The following is an 18,363-nucleotide window of genomic DNA, read 5'->3' as shown; positions in this document are numbered from 1 at the left end:
CCCTCTTCTCACTCCCTAGTTGCCCCATCTGTGGATGAGGAATGAGAAATAAGCTACTACAAATAAAGAATCAACTTATGTAAATGTACATTTTTAAAAAGATTTATTTTTAGTTGAAATGTTATAGATAGAAGGGGAGACAGAGAGATCCTTCTGCTGGTTCACTATCCAAATGACTGCTAAAGCCAGAGCTGGGTCATTCCAAAGCCAGGAGCCAGGAGCTTCCTCTGGGTCTCCCACACAGGTGCAGGGGCCCAAGGACTTGGGTCATCCTCTGCTCCATTCCCAGGACATAAGCAGGGAACTGGATGGGAAGCAGAGCAGGTAGGAGGCAAACTGGCACCCATATGGGATGGCACTAGTCCCTATGTATGTTGTTGTTGTTGTTGTTTTTTAATGTTTACCATTTGTTTAATGAATTGAGTTCCCATCCTTCATTTAAAAAGGAATTAATCAACTGAGTTCAAGATGGCTGAGGTTGGGTTGGGAGTGTATACATACAGCAACAACATCCCAATGTACCCCAAACCTGTAAACATGTGAATACCTTCCAACAGCATGAACTCTGTAACTTCACAGATGAGATTACTGCAATTGGAGTAGAAGCACTGACTTGGAACTTGTCTACCAAAGAGTTTGTGAACAGGGCTACTAGTCTCAGGTTACCCCATCCACCTCTAGCATCAAGACTTGTTTCAAGCTGTATTTACTTGAACATTGGAGTTAGAGAAAGGTCAAGACACACAAAGATCTGCTAGCTTACTCCCCAGGAAGCAGAAATAACCAAGGCTAAGAGAGACTGAAGCCAGACACTTCATCCGGGTCTGCACGTGGATGGCAGGGACTGAAGTACAGGCCCATCCTCCACTGCTTTTCCCAGATCACCAGAAGGGAGCTGGACTGGAAGTGGAGCAGCCAGGACCTCAAATCAGTGCCATATGGGATATCGGGGCCATAGGAGCTAGCTTTATCTGCTATACAATGCTGGCCACTCAAGACTATTTTCATCAAAGATGGTTAAGTCTGGGGCCACCACCATGGAACAACGGGTTAAACTGCAGCTTGGAGGCAGGACCCAGGCTGGCATGCTGGCAGGATCCAGGCCGGCATGCTGGCAGATAAGGTCTGGTGATCTACATGCACACTTGGCTCCTGGTCACTTGGCTCCTGGGCCCTAGACCATCATGCTGCTCCACCAGAAGACTGGCCTCAGGAACATGCACTTGTGGCAGTGGGGGCTCTGGATTGCTCAAGGAAGGGGGTACAGGGATATGTGGGAGGAGGAACTGCTGAGTAAGAATGTTACAGGCCAAGAAATTACTTCTAGGGGACTTCCACTGACCAGTCCACTGCATTTGTAGGTAAACGAGAGGGTTAATATTGGGAGGTTTGGAGGGAAACTGGAAGATCCTTCTGGTCAGACCAGTGCGCCTGTCCAAGTAGGATACCTGAACTGAGCTAGTCAGAATCAACCACCACCCATTGGCACACAAAACACTAAGACTGGGAGGCCTGCTTGGCATGGCTAGGCCTTAGTACCTGCCAATGGATGCCAGGGGCACTAACTGGTACGTGAGAGAACTGAGTCTGGGGGCAGATTCTGAGGGGAATTTTTGGGCTTACCCCTGTGGGATTACAATGTCCATTGGTTTGTTGAAGAGCTGGAAGTGGTGACAGGCTGAGCTAGGAATGACCACGGAATTCACCAACCCTTATGGAAACTGGGGTTGGGACCAGCTGGGCTGATCCAGGCTGCAGCACCTGTAGGCACACCCAAAAATTGGGTGTGAGGCAGACAGGGTGCAACATACACGAGCACACATAGAGGCCGACTATGCCAGTTAGGACCCTAGCATCTGCTGACACGCATGAGATTGGGTCTGGGAGTGGGTCTGGTGGGGGAACTTGGGGAACTAGTGGGCTGTAGCTCCCACTGGTGAACAAGTGAGTCAGGGCTGGGTGTAAGTCAGGCCAAGCAAGCCTGCCTCACGTGTCAGCAGGTGTGCAGGCTGGCTCAACGGAGGCAGAATGAACAGGGCTGGACTACACTGTACCACACTGGCATGCCCAGGAGTGAGGATGGGGTGCAGGCCATGCTGGGCTAGACTATCACACCTACCAGTCTGCATGAAAACCAGGGTTGTGGGCAGGCTGGACAGACTTAGGCTACAGCATTCACTGGCAAGAGCTGGGACTCAGTGTGGGCTGGGCCAGGCCAGGCTGCAGCATCCAATGGCAAGGGTCAAGATGGGGGGGTAAGGGCCCGGCGGCATGGTCTAGCGGCTAAAGTCCTTGCCTTGAATGCGCTGGGATCCCATATGGGCGCCGGTTCTAATTCCAGCAGCTTCACTTCCCATCCAGCTCCCCACCCGTGGTCCGGGAAAGCAGTCGAGGACGGCCCAATGGGACCCTGCATCCATGTGGGAGACCCGGAAGAGGTTCCAGGTTCCCAGCTTTGGATTGGCGCAGCAGTGGCTGTTGCAGTCACTTGGGGAGTGATCACCGGATGGAAGATCTTCCTCACTGTCTCTCCTCCTCTCCATATATCTGACTTTGTAATAAAAATAAACAAATCTTTAAAAAAAGAGAAGAAAAGAAAAAAGATGGGGGGTAAGCCGTGCAAGGCTGGGTTGGATCAACTACTGGCGCACACACAAGATCTGTGGCTATAAGCAGGCCTGGTAGGGGGCTAAGGGGACACCCTGCTGGGCTATTGTTCCCACTGGTGAGCATGAGAGCTAGAAATGGGGGTTGACCTGGCTGAACATGGTTACAACAACCCTCAGCATGTGTGTGGGCTGGGTCCGGAGGTGTGCGACTGGGCTAGGCTCCAGCACCTGATGGTGTTCGCAAGAGCCAGAGCGGGTATAGGATAGGCTGGGTTATGTCAGAAAACCTGCTGATCCACACAACAGCCAGGTCTAGGGATGGGCTACGTTGTTTTTAAGGACTAGACCTCAAACCTCACGGTGAACAGCTCCATGTTGGACTCCATGTTGGAACCCAGGCAGGTTCCAGCAGAGAACAGAGCCTGTCTCTAAGGTAACTGCTGATAAATACTCTCTCTTCTGGGGAACTGCTACCACCTCTCCAGGGCTTGGGCAAGAATCCTCTGCCTAACTAGTGTCAGGGATGCTAAACCAGCCTGGGTGATGGAACACCACGTGGAGAAGTTCAGCCACAGCCCCTCCACCTCTGTGTAGATGAGGGGCTGTGAGGCAACCTACCCTCCTACCGAAGAACTGCTCTTCTCTCATGTCTTCAGATGTCCGGGGCAAACTGGGCATATTCCGAGGCTCCTCTCCTTTGACGTTCTGTCTTCTAAATGTGTGCCTGAAACGCACAAGGCAAGCATTTCTTAGACTGAAGTAGTGATTAGGACTCATAATATCCTTCATGAGGTAGCTTATTTCCTTCTCAAAAAGTCTGTTCAGTTAAGCCCCTCTGTCAACAGTGGACTAACTAGCCTGCAAAAGGGCTGAAAGATACTTGACATCCAACCTGTGTACTGGGATGCTAAGTCACTCCGACAGGGTTACCTTTTGGTGGGAATGGGGATTCGGATGAAGGCTTTGTACTTGACCAACTCTCTGTGAAACTCTTGGAAGTGCTTGAACTTCCTCTTAACCTGCCATTTAAATTCCCCATGTGTCAATTCGATGGTGTAGAGATTGATACTTGGCACCTAGTGATAGATAAAAACGATTGGTTATTTCAGACAGCAAAAAATGTCCCTATCAACAAACAATTAATAAGTAGCATGGAAGTATGCTTATATACTCCCATATTTTTTTTCAAATATGAAATAATCATCAAAACTTTTGTCTGTCAAGTTACTCAGGACAAACTTCAAATTATAAACTCCTACAAATCTTCTCAGTTCCATACACAGACACACACAGATACATAATCACAGAGGCAGACACAGACATAGATAGATACACACACATACACACACATACACACCCGAAACCAGAATCCAGACAAAGGAGACTGAGTGAGGGCCCTGATTAGTTGCCAGGAAGCCAATTCATAGGTGAAAGCAGTGAACAGGCAACTGGCAAAGGTAAGAGGGAAATGGAAGACACTGGCTGTGAGCAACAGCATCTTGGCCCTTTTGTCTTCTCTCTTCCTCCTGTCACACTTACCAAGGCCTAGCCCTGCCTGTACCACCCAGCTGCCCTGAGGCACCACCAGTGTCTGGAAAGGGCAGGCAAAGAAAACTGCTGAACGAGTGAGCATGCAAGGTGCAATGCACAATTAAGTATAATATGGTGCATTGGGATGATTTAATCTTCATAACAAACCTATAAGGTAAGGACTCTTAAGCCCATCATTCAGATGACAAAACTGAGAAACACGGAGGTTAAGTAATTTAAAAAGTTCAAGATCACAAAGCAAAAATAAATTAAACCACGTGTTAAACTCCTATATATGCTTTCGCCTCTCCACACAACAGCTGGCAGGCAAAATAAGAAGGCAGAGGTCACCTATCTTTAAGACACTGCTGAACTGGTGGTATTTTGGGGGAGACATGTCCCCAACTTATAAGAAAGTCTTAGGCCACAGCAGGTCACAGAGGAAGGTGTGTAAATCAGGGAGTCAGCACTGGCATGAAGGAGGGGGTGAGGACAGAGTACTAGCAAAGCCATCAGGAAACCCAAGCTACACTCTCACATTCCAGAAGACAAGCAGGGAGCAGGAGCAGAGCTTGTCCCTAACTGAAGGTCAGTATCCTTTGCCTTCCCAGAGGCAGGAGCCACAGTTGGCCTTACACTGGGGTTCAACTGGTGGGACCAAGGTCACCACTTGGCAGTAACTTTCCCCGCCAGGCACAAATGAAGCAAACACAGAGGCTCCCCCCACCAGCTGCCCCTAGCCAAACCCATCGCCAAGGGAACAGCTTTGCTCCAAGAACCCATTTCACTTTTCCTCAACTTCCACCTGGCATTTCAGGTGCAATGCCTATACCTAAGAATCCAGATGTAGCAGAAAACTGGGGACATGGGAGAGCTCAGGAGAGGCAAGTGATAATTTACTAAACTATCAGATTGCTTTAAATGCTTTTCAAAAAAAAAAGTGTCTCCTGTGAGGAAGGAAGAATGTGAGAATAGAGATTAAATGAGAAGCAGTGAGAACTTGAAGGGGATAGACAAGGAAAGGAACAGAACTCAAAAAACAGAGCTGTAGCTAGGAGGAAGAAAAAGGGGAGTGAAGGCAGCAGCTGAGAAGCACTGTGAGACAAAGAGGCGAGGTCACCAACGCTCGGACCTTCGAGGTAGAGGTGAAGCGCTCCACTTCCAGAACTTGCGCTTTGACGGGACAGCCAGAGAGATACGTCTGGATGTTAGGCTCCTTAAATCCTTGAGTGTTATATATCGCAGAGAAAGGGATCATCCCTAAAAAGCAAATTAGCAAGCAAAGTTGTCTCAGTACGTGACAGGAGCATCACTTGCCTCTTACAGACACCCTTGAAGAATCACAACATACTAAAACATATTAATGACTGATTTTTGTCTGTCTTTTACGAGATCATTTCAGTCCCATGTCATGATAGCCCCAAGGAACGGGAGTCATTTCCTGGTTATTTCAGATCCCTTGCTCCGCCAACCAACCCTGATGAAATGCATCTTCACCTTCCTGTGCCTTGGGATCGCTGGGAGACAGGTCGCATTCCACCTCCTCTCCCTCGAAGTGGAGCTCCCGCGAGTCGAGGTTCTCTATCAGATTGCTCATGTCGGCAGCGATTTTCCGCAGCGCAGAGGTGTTCACCCGGGGCTGGTTTTTCAGTGACATGTTATCAGCAAACACAGTAAAAGCAGAGGGGCTGAAAAAGAAGAAAAGAGTTCCAAACCCTGATTATTCTGATCAAAGGAAAGCCAATCACATAATCTGAATCCACGCCGGTGTAGAGCAAATGGAAACCAGCCAGCTAGCGTTTCCGCCAGAGCCCTGGTTATCCAAGCCACCTTTTCCTTGACCTTCCCCTTTAACATCGAATGGATCCTGAGCTTGTGGATTAAGACGGAGTGAAACAGTCATGAACAAGGAAAAAAAGAAACACCACCTGGAATGCATGCCAACTTTTCTTTCATCCAAAGTTATGAACTTCGACAAGGGAGGACAGACTGCTTTGAAAGGTTTATTCAAAGAAAAGAAACAAAACCATAGCTGTAATAAATACATGGAAAGAAAGAATACCACGTACAATTTTAAAAAAAAAAGAACTTTAAATACTTCCTAAAGAAAATTGAGGGTATTTCATAAACATGAAGATACAAAATATTCTTATAATAGTAGCCCTTTCTGCATTTTTCCTGGAGTTGATGCTTCAAGCTGAGTATTTGCAACCTTTCTGAGATAAGAGGCTTCATCCATGAGTTGACATGATGACATGTGTGGCTTGAAAGGAAACTGATTAATATACCTGTTCCAAAAGATACCTAAGATGCTAGACTTATACAACTCTGTCTCTCTTTTTTTTCCCCAGAAAACTGGTTCTATTTCATTCCGACAGTTAATAACACAAGTCGTTGCACATCAATACCCAGGGAAGAAGAATTCCTATGGATTTTATTTTTCATTCAAAGTACTGAGATTTAAGCCTTGAGCTCTGACATTGGAGCTCGATGAAAAGTCTGAACTGCCAAATGGGAAAATAATCTCTAAGTTACAACTGGCCCTAAAAGGGAAGGGCTCTCATACCAATCAGTGACTTCTGTGCTTGTTAATTTATTACTGCACATTATAAACATGAACTGAGCACAGATCATGCGTGAGGCACAATGCGTGGAAATGTAAAGATGAGGCGGGCTAGACTCTGATTAAGAGCACCTGACATTGAGTGAAACAAGCACTATGTTTCATTTCTATCCTTGGCCTCCTGGGAGAACTTGGGCCCTAGGAAGAGAATGGAACAGAATGAAAGGAAGACACTTGGCTGAGTGCATTCCTTTAGCTGCAATCAAAAGACTCGCATGGCTAATACTAAGGCAAAGCCTCAGGGCCATTTGGGCAGTCCTCACCATAACTCAGCAAGTGCCTAAAAACCAGACTGCTGGCAGCAGGCAGACAGGGACCCTGTTTCAAAATCAGAAAGAAAGGGTAGTGGGGTAAAGGAAGGTGATTTAGGTTATACCACACACACACACACACACACACACACACACACACACACACACACTACTCCTAAAATCCATCTAAGTTCCCTATGAATTATGTTATCAAACATGTTTATTTCTGCATTCTGGGTAGAAGAAAGCCTGAAGCTAAATTGTGACTTACTATCAACAAAATACAGGCCTATCTTTAGTTGTACATTATTGCATCAGGAATCTAAAGAACACAAGATATGAAAAGTTTATTATTTCTGCTTTGAAGGTGACATGAGTTTATCAATTACTCATTTATGCATAAGAAAATTGGGACACAAAGATATTAACTATGTAACTTCTCCTTGGGACAATGTATTTAAGTCCTTGGATCTAGTAGACTGAGTCAAGCAAAGGGATTTAAGCACACACTTCTTTAACCCAAGAGCCTACATTCGACCATAGTTTTTATATTACAGTATATTTTCTGCTGATAAGCAGATGCTACAGAACAGAGAGAAGCATCCAGATAAACAAGTACCCTGAGACAGTCTGCTTAAGAACTGACTCCAACAGGAAGAACTGAAAACTAATTGCTCCTGCAGCTCAGCCTCTTAGCCTATTTTTTTTAAGATTCATTTTTTTTTTATTTATTCGAAAAAAGAAAGCAAGGATCTCCATATCAAGGAGGGTGGTTTATTTCAGGATAAGGCACGTAACATGACACCCTAATTATCAATAAAAAAACTGTCATAAGGTTTTTCAGCCTCCCTTGATAATCCAATTATTTCAACCCTTCTCCTGTGTCCAGAAATTAATCCAAGTCAGATTTTGTCTCTTGGTTTATGTGTTTAGGAGGCAGAAACACCCAGAAAGAGGGAGGGAGGGAGGGGGAGATCCCACCTGCTGGCTCTCTTCACCAATGCTCACAATCAGGAGACAGCAGCTCAACCCCGCCTCCCACCTGGGTGACACAAACCTAACCACCAGAGCTATCACTGCTGACTGTCCCAGGCTCTGCATGCACAGGAAGTTGCAATCGGGAGACCAGCAGGAAACTCAACACAGGCCCTGTGACAGGAGAAGATGCGGGACAGGGGTGTCTTCACTAGTGTTTTAAACGCTAGGCTAAACACCTCCCTAATCCAAACAGTTTTTACATGTGAATCAGAGAAGCAGACCATGGATTTTTTTTTTTTAACTTACTTATTTTGGTTGGAAAGGCAGATTTACACAGGGAAGGAGATAGAGAAAGATCTCCCATCTGCTGGCTCATTCCCCAAGTAGTTGCAATGGCTGGAGATGAGCCGATCCAAAGTCAGGATTCCAAGCCTCTTCAGTTTTTCCAGGTTTACAGGTCCCCAAGGCTTTGGGCTGTCCTTGACTGCTTTCCCAGGCCGCAAGCAGGGAGCTGGATGGGAAATGGAGCAGCCAGGACAGGAAACAGCACCCATGTCGATCTCAGCACTTGCAAGGCAAGGATTTAATCACTGAGCCATCATGCCAGGCCAGACAGAATGCTTTCTCACCTGGATAATTTAGCCTATTCAACCTCCACTGAAGAGCTGTTGTATCTACACACAACTAAAATATTTATTTCCTTTCCTTCAAATTTACAAAACACTTGTATTACTACAATTAAGCAAATTTTGCTTTAACTGATTAAACAAATTTATGGATAAAATGTCCAGCCTTCTCAGCACAGCAAGAAAAAAAAAAGGTTACTAATAATGCCCTTTGTGCTTATGTTAAAAATTTATGTTACCTTTAACATACACAGACTAATTTTGTAAGATAATTGGGATAGACCCAACTATCCTTCTTCTAGGAATATACCCAAAAGAAATGAAATCCACATATGAGAAGGGGATCTGTAATCCTATATTTGCATCAGCACAATCCACAATAGCAAAGACATGGAAACATTGCAGATGCCTGTCTAAAAGGGAGTGGTTAAAGAAACTGTGGTACATCTACTCCCTGGAATATTACTCAGCTATTAAGAAGAATGAAATTATACCATCTGCAACTTGATGGTAACAACTAGAGATCACTGTGAGTCAATCACAAAAGAACAAATACCATATGTTCTCTTTAATACAAAGAAACCATCATGCAACGTATAACTTCAATAATCCGTTCCATACTGGGTTTTTTTGTAGGGAGGGGGCTGCATTCCTTTGTGTTTTAATGTTTTCTATTTCAGTTTCACTTATTCCAAATACTTTCTTTTCTCTTGTCGAATCCATCACTGGCTCATGAATTTCAGGGTGGTATCATTTTATGCAAGAGACTTGTGCGTTTTGTTTTCGTCACAAATGTGTTGGTTACACAGTGGTGCCTTTTTTTCATGATTCTATAATTCTGCCGTTATTGTTGCTGTTGTGGCTGCTGTTCTAATTCATACCAGTTGTTGACCTTATTTCATGGCTTCCCATTTATGGAAATGTATAGTGATGGAGTACTAGGGACTACCATATCAAGATGTGGGGATACAATGCAATATGCATCCCTGCTTCCAAATCAAAGATGCACACCCAATGAAACTGTTGGAAATTTGTAGATGCTGGACTCTCTGACATTGTCTGTATCAACAATGTTGGGGCACACTTAAATAACTGATTGATGGAACTGATGAAACTATGACTACTTATGAAGAACTATGCTATTGTAGCAACATGAGGAACATCTGTTGGGGTATGGGAGTGGGGGGGAATCCCAGTCTATATGAAATTTTACCACAAAATTCAAAAATTCAAAATAAAAGGTTAACAAAAAAAGATATATACATCCTAAAAAACTGGTAATTGGGATAATTATAGAACCCCTGAATCAAGCAAGAAGAAATATTCAGACTGAAAAAAAAGGAGCAGACTAACTTGTGAAAAACTTAAGAATGAGTGAAAACAAAGTACAAAGTCACTCAACTTGGGCTAGTGTTGAGTTTATTAAGTAGATCAACCTGACTCTAAATTACCATGTACTTGGTTATAGAGGCTAACTGTTGTCATCTTACATGCTTGAATGCCTGTAAAGGTAAATCAATATTTAATAGTTCATAAATTTATATGTCAATATATTTATATTAAGTGTACATATTTGTCTATACATATAATCAATATCTCATTTTACACACACATATATATTTATAAATGTTTAAGTTCTATGAGAAGAGATGACCTCCACCTTAGTCACTACACAGTGAAAGTGATCCTACCAATCTATAGTCATCACGAATCTGGAAGCAAGAAATAATGACAGCTTCCTAAACTTTTTCCTTACCTTCTATTTTTACAGTTCACAATATCTTCTAAAAAAAAATCACATGGAACTTCAGTGGACCCAAAGGATGAGTAAATCTGTTCATGCTTTTTGTGAGTTTACCATAAAACAATGGACAACGAATCAAGTCCTTTTTTCACCACTGCCTTCCCTTGTGTCCTTTACAATGTTTTTTGCTTTTGGTACTTTTTCTTGTTACAATTATTTTCCATGACACAGTTTTGTATGTATAGGGATTCCCCCTCTATCTCCTCTTCCTCCCCACCACATTTCCCCCTATATTGTTACTATAGAAGAGCCCCTTCAGCAATAGTCTCAAGTTCATCATTTTGCTATTTAAATGTATCATTTTGGAGGTATAGGCAATGGTGTAAAATCTAGTACCCTACTGTCAAGTTTGCTAGTCTACATTACATACTCCTCTGGGAGAATATATGTTTATATATAAAAACCAATATATCTACCTATATATGTAATCAGTGTTCACCTATATATCTGTTTTGTATTTTCCATGAATCGTTGACTTTTGATCAACTATATTGGTGGATTTGCTTCTGAATACCAGCTCTCAGGCCACTCATGCCCTATGCTGTCAACTGGCATGTTAGTCAAAGTTTTATTGGTTTTTTTTCCCCATCTAACATGATCTATAAAGGGTGGTGAGCAACTGCCTCAGTTACAGCTTATCTAAACCAGCAAAAGGAGAAAAGGCCTTCAATGTTTATACATGAGATAATGCCATTGATTTCAGATTTCATTACCTCTTTATAAAATTATGATGCAAGATCAGTATCTCTTTTGTACCAGGAAGGGATGGTGCGGTGAAAAGATAAGGGCAGCTGTTTTCCTTCTATTTGCATTTCTATCCAGGAAGCAAATAAAGGCCCTCTCTCCCTAGTTTTGATGGTCTTGATACTAGAGTTAAAAATCTTTGCAGGAAACATTTAGTGTAACCAGCTATTTAGTGACGAAACAGAAATCTAAAACATATTATCTCAATTTTCATCAGGAGTGAGTAGTAGAACAAAAAAAAAAGGGTGGGAGATGTCTTCTTTTTCAGATAATAAATACATAAATATTTCCTTGGCCAAAATACAGCAAAAATGTCAACAGTAACTATTGATATTAAGATAAATATTAACATTAGCTAATATTTGCTGAATATGTGATACATACCAGGCACTGAGCAAAGAGATCAATTTCATATTCTCATCTGAAATTCACATAACTTTAGGCAAGGCCTACAGAGGTCAAATATGGCTTTGGTGCCACATGGTCGGGAAGCAATGGAGCTACACCGGACCCTGGATGATAAGATCTCAAAGTCCAACTAGTTAAGAAACTAGTGGTGGAACCAGAGGTGGAGGCAGGGAGAGTCACCAGGAGACTCTCCCACCTCACTTGATACCAGCAGCAAATGAACAATTAAAAAAAAACACAACAACAAAACTCCAATACCAATCAGGTGAAGATAACAGGGACTCACTTCTTAATTCATTTTCTAAAATATACAAAATTCTCCCATGATTTTTCTGTATGATATCTACGCTTAACAGGAGAAACAAACACAATGGCTCTGTGAAACAAAACAATATTATAATGTATGAATGTGAATGACTGATTCTAGTTCAATTGATTAATCGGGATTTCTTGCTTTCTCACTTTATATGCTGGTGGCACTAACTGGAGGATCTGTACTATGTAATCCCCGAAAATACACTATACTGAAATTCCTTAGCTAGATTAAACCCTATGCTCCCTGAAGCACCAAAGTCATGACTGTAGCATCAACTGCCAGTGATACATTAAGCCTTGGAAAAATAGTGGGTTTTTTTTTTTCTGTTTAGCTTTGAATGAGGTAAATAGCATTGCCATATTTTACATTCCAGATTGCATATTTTGTGGAAAGAACTCATTTAAAAGGCCGCTTGACATTTCCTTAGAGCTTTCAATTTTTGAAAGAATGTCACTTTCCCCAGTATCAATGGAAAACCGATCCTGTACTTTGGGTAGACAACCAGAAATAAGTGGTGTAGGGGAGAGGACAGAATTCCTGGGCTCTATCCATCTTAAAACTCTTAGTGGAAACAGCATCCCCTTTGCAAAATGAAGCAGTGCGATGGGGGTATCCATCTTAGGAGGATGTGAGGTACCAATGTGATCATGGGTATATATTTACATGCAAAGGCAATCTGGGTGGCTAGCATCACCGTTAATTAAAGGTACCTCCTCAAGCAAGCAATGAAGTGATCTTCATTTCAGTGTTTCAGGGTTGTCATCAAGTATCCTGTCTTGCATCTCTTAGCTCCACAGACTAACATACCATTTAGTAGCTATCTTTCTAGCTATGCTACTCAGATGAGGGTTTCCCACTCAACCAGTCCTGAAATTTCTAGGCATTGCCACACTAGCAGTGGAGTAACACTTCCTCCAAACACAAACCAGCCAAACCCAGTTAATGACCCCGCCTTGTACATCTGCCTGGCCTCAGCCTCCTGCCATTCTTCTTTTCTACCCACACAATACTCTTCACCTGTTCCCACTATGGCAGCTCTGTTCCCTGTGGCATCCAGGGCCCATGGTGACTTTGATGAAATCCATGAACCCAAGCCTAGTGTTTTGCATATATCATCATAAGTCCATGACTGTCCCTTCAAGACCTGGGGTAAGGAGTCCTGCAGTCATGAGCTCAGATGCTGACATACCCATCTGGGGAGAGGATTGGGACCACAACTGTTCGCTACTGACACCTAGCTGGGCACCTGCTCAGCAAATGCTTGTTTGGTGATTTAACCAATGAGCTGTCCACAGAGGAAGCCATCACCTGTAGGTTACCCATACCACAAGGAGGTGTTTTTTCCTTCCTAATCCACAGACACTCTCAGATACCAAAGACTTCTACTTGGAAGAACCTTCAAGAGCAGTATACTGCAAAAGAATCTTCCGAAGTAACTATAGCTAACACAGCAAACTGTCATTGAAGCTAGGGCACTTGCTTTGGCCAAGGGCTTTTGGTGCATCATCCCAGGCAGCCTTCACAACAGTTTCACGAGGAGGAACTGTCATTATGCTCACTTTAGATGAGACACTCTTCGATGACAGAAAGTCAGTAAGGTCACCTCTCAGCCCAGTTCTGGCTCACCCTAAAATCATGCACCTGTTCCACCTGCTCCAGGAAAAGGACTGCTTCCATTTGGATTCACACAGCCCCTTCTGCTGCCCAGCCTAGGAGCCTACCTTGCCATCTCGATATGGCTACAGGAGACAGAAGCTTGAGTCCGAAACAATGTCCTCCTGTCACTCCACAGCTCATCAGATCTCAGGGTCAATGGCCTTGCAAGCTTTTCCTAATTAGGAAAAGCTTTCTCCTGCTTTCATGCTAAGCTCTCCATCTGGCCTAATTCCTGCTCTCCTCCCTGAGATGATCACATGGGTGCCCGGCAACCTGGAGTCACTGCACCCACAGAATGTCAGTCGGAAGTTTACATCCTCTTTTTCCCTTAGCCCATAACTTCTACGATCAACTAACTGTAGCTAGGAGAGTATGTTATTAGGGTACTCTGATAATGATCCTTCCTGGCCATCTTTTAACACTAAGTCAAGACAACCAAGGCACTTTTATGACATGAAAGCACATGTCAGTCCCTGAAGATGCCCTTGCTTCCTATGGACACAACCAGCTGTGTCCCCACCCAAGACTGAATTAGCATGGGACTCAATTTTTTGAGGATAAATACCCTTTCTCCATTCTCATGATTTTCCCTAAGTTCTCTTGGCATAGCCTTTTAAAAGCATCTATGTCTCTATTCTCTGTCATGACTCAGTCTTTCCCTTTGATGTGCCCTGGAGTTGAGTATCTCTTACTTCACAGTCTATCTCAGTCATGTTTTGAATTCAAACTTTGCTTCCAGAGGCAGATATACATATTAAGGAAAAACTGTTCAATCTGTTTTGAACATTGATGGTTAGGAAAATATTACCTGTCACTTATTGAGTGCTTGTTCTGATCCAACCACCAAAAGGCACATTTTGCACAGCTTATTTCTAATCTCCATAGCATCTGTACTCTGGAATTGGGGATAAAGGACCACGGGTGCCTATTGGGGCTGCACAGATGAGTGGGAGAATGGTCTCGGCGAGGGGGCCACACCAATGCACTTACCCTGCCTGTCACCCTAGCCCCCACTCTGTGGAGATCCCCACTTTCCAAGGGGAGATCATCAGTCCTGGCTGATATCACTTTCTCCATCAGCATTCTCATCTACCTCTTGGATGAAGGCAGGGCTCCAGGATGCAGGGCTGATGGCGTGCACTGCAACACTCCCACTCCACCGACTCCTTAGCAGTGGGCATTCACTCACTCTAGGGTGTGCAAATCCTCAGGCACTGGGGCACGGGAGAGTTGGGGAGGGGAAACAACTAAAGGCCTGGGGCAAGTTATGAAGGCAACAGATGCACATCTCACCCCCCTCCAGCCTTGCCACTGTGCTGAGCACACAAGTGCCACAGGTAATCTGGAAGGAATCTATGTGGCTGGCTGTTTTGTTAGGAAGCTACAGTTAGCCAGGCAATACACTACCTTGCACTCATCTCTTTTCTTTGCCCCTTCCCTTTCTTGCTTGGAATTACAATTCCTCCAAAAGCCTACCATGCAAGCTTAGCTCAGGCTCTGTGCAGGAGATTTGGGTCAGTGTGGTGTGAGAATCAAACCTGTGCTTGTTTCCACTGAACCACTCTGAATCACTTCATGTTGAAGAGTAATTACGAAAAGCAAGCAGACTGTGTGCATGTGGTAACTCAAACTGTCCTGACAATGGAGCAACAAGGAGGCTGCTATTCTTACCCTACTTGTATTGAGCAAGGAAACAAAGGGTACAGACAGGTTAAATGACTTGCTCAAGGTTACACAGCAAATCAATGGGAGTCAACTACCTCATTTGCTCTTGCCTTGACTAACCCAGGCAAAATCATTTTAGTTAGTTCTCAGCTTCCTCGGCTAAAAGCTAAGAAGAAAAGTAGCCTTCATAAGACTATGTAGTTGCCTTGTTTACGACAAATGCACTATGGCAACAATACCACCTGAGCGGGGCATGTGGTCTGGGGCTAAAACACCTGTCTCCTAGTCCACAGTGTTTGGAGATTTTTTTGTCTAGGCTCTGCTATAGATTCCACATTTCTACTAATGCGTCCTGGGAGACAGAAAGTGATGGCTCAGGTGTTTGGGTTCATGTCACACACACACAGGAGACTTGGATTGAACTTCTAACTGCTGGCTCCAGCTCAGGGCCATTCTAACTGCTGGCTCTAACTTCTAACTGCTGGCTCCAGCTCAGCCACCTCGAAGGAAGACAATGGATGAGACCCGTCTTTGTCTCTACTTGTGTGTCTTTATGCCTATCAAAAAAGTAAATGGAACATTAAAAAAAAAAAAGCTTCCTGTCTCAGCATCATTAAATGTGGGCATGAACAATACATTCTAAACAGCAACACCCAGAAGATAAAAGCCTAGCCCAAATACCCAGGATATTTAGATAAGAATACTGAGCCAACATCTACCAAGATGTATTGCTGCCTCTTATGAATGACACAGTATATACAGACATTGGTATTTGAAGGAAAACATGCAGCACCACTCCCAATTCCAAAGTCTATCAAATAGCTTATTACGTGTGGGTGAGACTCTGCACAGTCACTGAATACATGTTAGCCAGTGAAGACCCCAAAGGGCAAACTGCTCCGTATAAAATGAAGGGAGTTAATACTGGCAAAAACAACAAACTTGGTCAGGCTTCTGAAAAACAGCAACCTCAGATGTTAAATCACTACTCCATTTTCTACGGCCAAGAATAAATTATCCATGCACTGTGACGGGCCTTCAGAAGAAAAAACTACATGTGAATCTACAGCAACATGTAGTGGCCTTCAGTAAAGCGAGATGAGCATTTTCTCACTAAGGCAAACTGAGACTACTAGCAATTCTATATATACATACATATGTATACATACATATAAGCATACGACGGACTATTTTTACTCACTCATAAAAAATGAGTGAAATCCTGAGATTTACAACAAAATGGATGCAACTGGAGAAAATTATGCTGGACAAAATAAATCAAAGACAAATACAGTGTTTTTTCATATTTTTGGTGGTTAATATACAGAGAGTAAACATTGTGTGGATGTTGTATATAGTTACAAATAATGCTTCACTAAATCAGACCATGTAAATGACAACATATTCTTTTTTTGCCTAAACTGTTTTTATACATTTGAATATCTACATAGACTTTTAAAATACTTTGAATTATATATTCTATTTCTAAAGATGTAAGTGGATGGTCACATAATACAAATATTTCTGCACAGATAATTTCACACAGCATTATTTATAGCAACAAAAATGGAAATAAGTTAAATGTGGAGGGGTAGGCTAATATTAACAATGGTATAGTCTTGCAGTGAATCATTATGTGGCCATTTAGAACGTTTTCTAATAATGTTTAATACAGATGTCACAATACACAGCTTTAAAAAAAATATGGAGTGCTTTAGGAATCTGTGAGTCAGCTTTGTGTAGGGTGCACACTAAGCTTTAGCACATATATTGCTGAAGAGAGGATGACAACATAGTCTTCAATTACATGACCAAACAAAAGAAATCGAGGAGAGAATAGTGAGGACTTTAGGGGGTGCTTGTAAGACTTTGTTCTTAATTTAGCTGTTGGTTATGAGTATAATCAGATGACCAAAAAAAATTATCAATACACTTCTGTACTTTTATTGACATTTATATTTCAATAAACCATTTCGCAAAAGAACTTTTTTCTTTGCTTTTTTTAAGAATATATATTATCAAGAAGCTCTAGGCAATTCAAGAATTTTAGTGTCTTCACCACATGTTTAAAAAACAACTTCTCTTGTTTCTTAGGATGATAGCAGCATTTGGCTAGAACCAACACACCCACTGCCAGACTTTATTATTAAAATTCTCCCTAACTCTTTAACTGTAATGACGCTTCTCCTTTACTATCTTTCTGGGGCCAGAAGACCAACTCTGCTTGTGTGAGGTTAGGCAGCAGAGCGAATGCTGGATGACAGCCTGAGAATTTAACGTATGACAAGAATGAAGCTAGCACACACACATGTGACAACTCCCCCAGGCAGTCCCAGCGACAGCCTCTGAACTCTCCAATTTAGACACACCCCTGCCAAGGACAAAACAAATCAAATACGGCAGAATCTCAGCGCTTTGATCCATCTGCATATTTTCAAAAAAAGATTCTTAGTGTAGCCCAATACGATGGTAGGCATGTGACTCTGAGCCAGTCAATTTTAAATCTTACTGTCCTTATGCAGAAACAGGTAGCCAACTTCTCTCCAAGTTTCAGTTCCCTAATGTGTAAAGTGGATTAGAGCTTGAGTGACAATAAGATACTAAAAAGTTAGTTCTTCCCATGCCACCAGCTAATGCAACTGCTCTAAGCCTCAGTCCAAAATCCACAAAGAACCATCTCTCTCTTCAGCAAAGAAACCAGTAGCAACAGTTGGATCCTGAGGATTTCTGATTATTATCTCCCAGAAAACAGCACTACAAACTTCTGGAAACAGCTACACACACTGCCCTTTCCACTTAAAACACAAAATTGTTCAATACATTGTAACTTTTTTTTAGAAAATATCCAATCAGGGCCAGCCAGCATTATGGCACAGCAAGTAGGGCTACTGTCAACAATACCAACATCCCTACAGGGGCCAGTTATAGTCCTGGCTGTTCCATTCCTCCCCATCCTCCCACTGATGTGCCTGGGAAAGCAGCAAAAATGGCCCACATGCTTGGGCTCCTGCATGCATGTGGGAGACCCAGTTGAAGCTGCTGGTTCCTGGTTTCAACCTGGTCCAGCCCTGGCTGTTGCAGCCATTTTGGGAGTGAATCAGAAAATGAAAGATCCGTCCCTGTCTGTCTGTCTCTCCTCCTCTCTCTAGAGCC

The 18,363-nt window shown here is 43.1% G+C and overlaps 1 protein-coding gene across 4 annotated transcripts in view; it reads right to left on the bottom strand.

Annotated features, from left to right (window-relative positions):
* Positions 1 to 18,363, bottom strand: part of PLD1 (phospholipase D1) — a 242,839-nt gene that overhangs the window by 141,041 nt on the left and 83,435 nt on the right. For 3 of the 4 annotated variants that reach the window (XM_058661105.1, XM_058661104.1, XM_058661106.1), the window contains 4 exons: positions 5,637 to 5,827; positions 5,272 to 5,399; positions 3,540 to 3,685; positions 3,228 to 3,333 (listed from right to left, as the gene is read on the bottom strand). In XM_058661105.1, the coding sequence (XP_058517088.1) occupies positions 3,228 to 3,333; positions 3,540 to 3,685; positions 5,272 to 5,399; positions 5,637 to 5,796 (540 nt within the window). In that variant the 5' untranslated portion in view covers positions 5,797 to 5,827. Of the gene's footprint in view, positions 1 to 3,227; positions 3,334 to 3,539; positions 3,686 to 5,271; positions 5,400 to 5,636; positions 5,828 to 18,363 lie in introns of those variants that run through there. The other variant, XM_058661107.1, reaches the window with a different exon arrangement.

The sequence above is a fragment of the Ochotona princeps genome, chromosome 3 (assembly GCF_030435755.1).
Source record: "Ochotona princeps isolate mOchPri1 chromosome 3, mOchPri1.hap1, whole genome shotgun sequence".
Lineage (NCBI taxonomy): Eukaryota > Metazoa > Chordata > Mammalia > Lagomorpha > Ochotonidae > Ochotona > Ochotona princeps.
The sequence above is the reverse complement of the archived record's forward strand: the minus strand, read 5'-3'. Positions and strand labels throughout refer to the sequence as shown.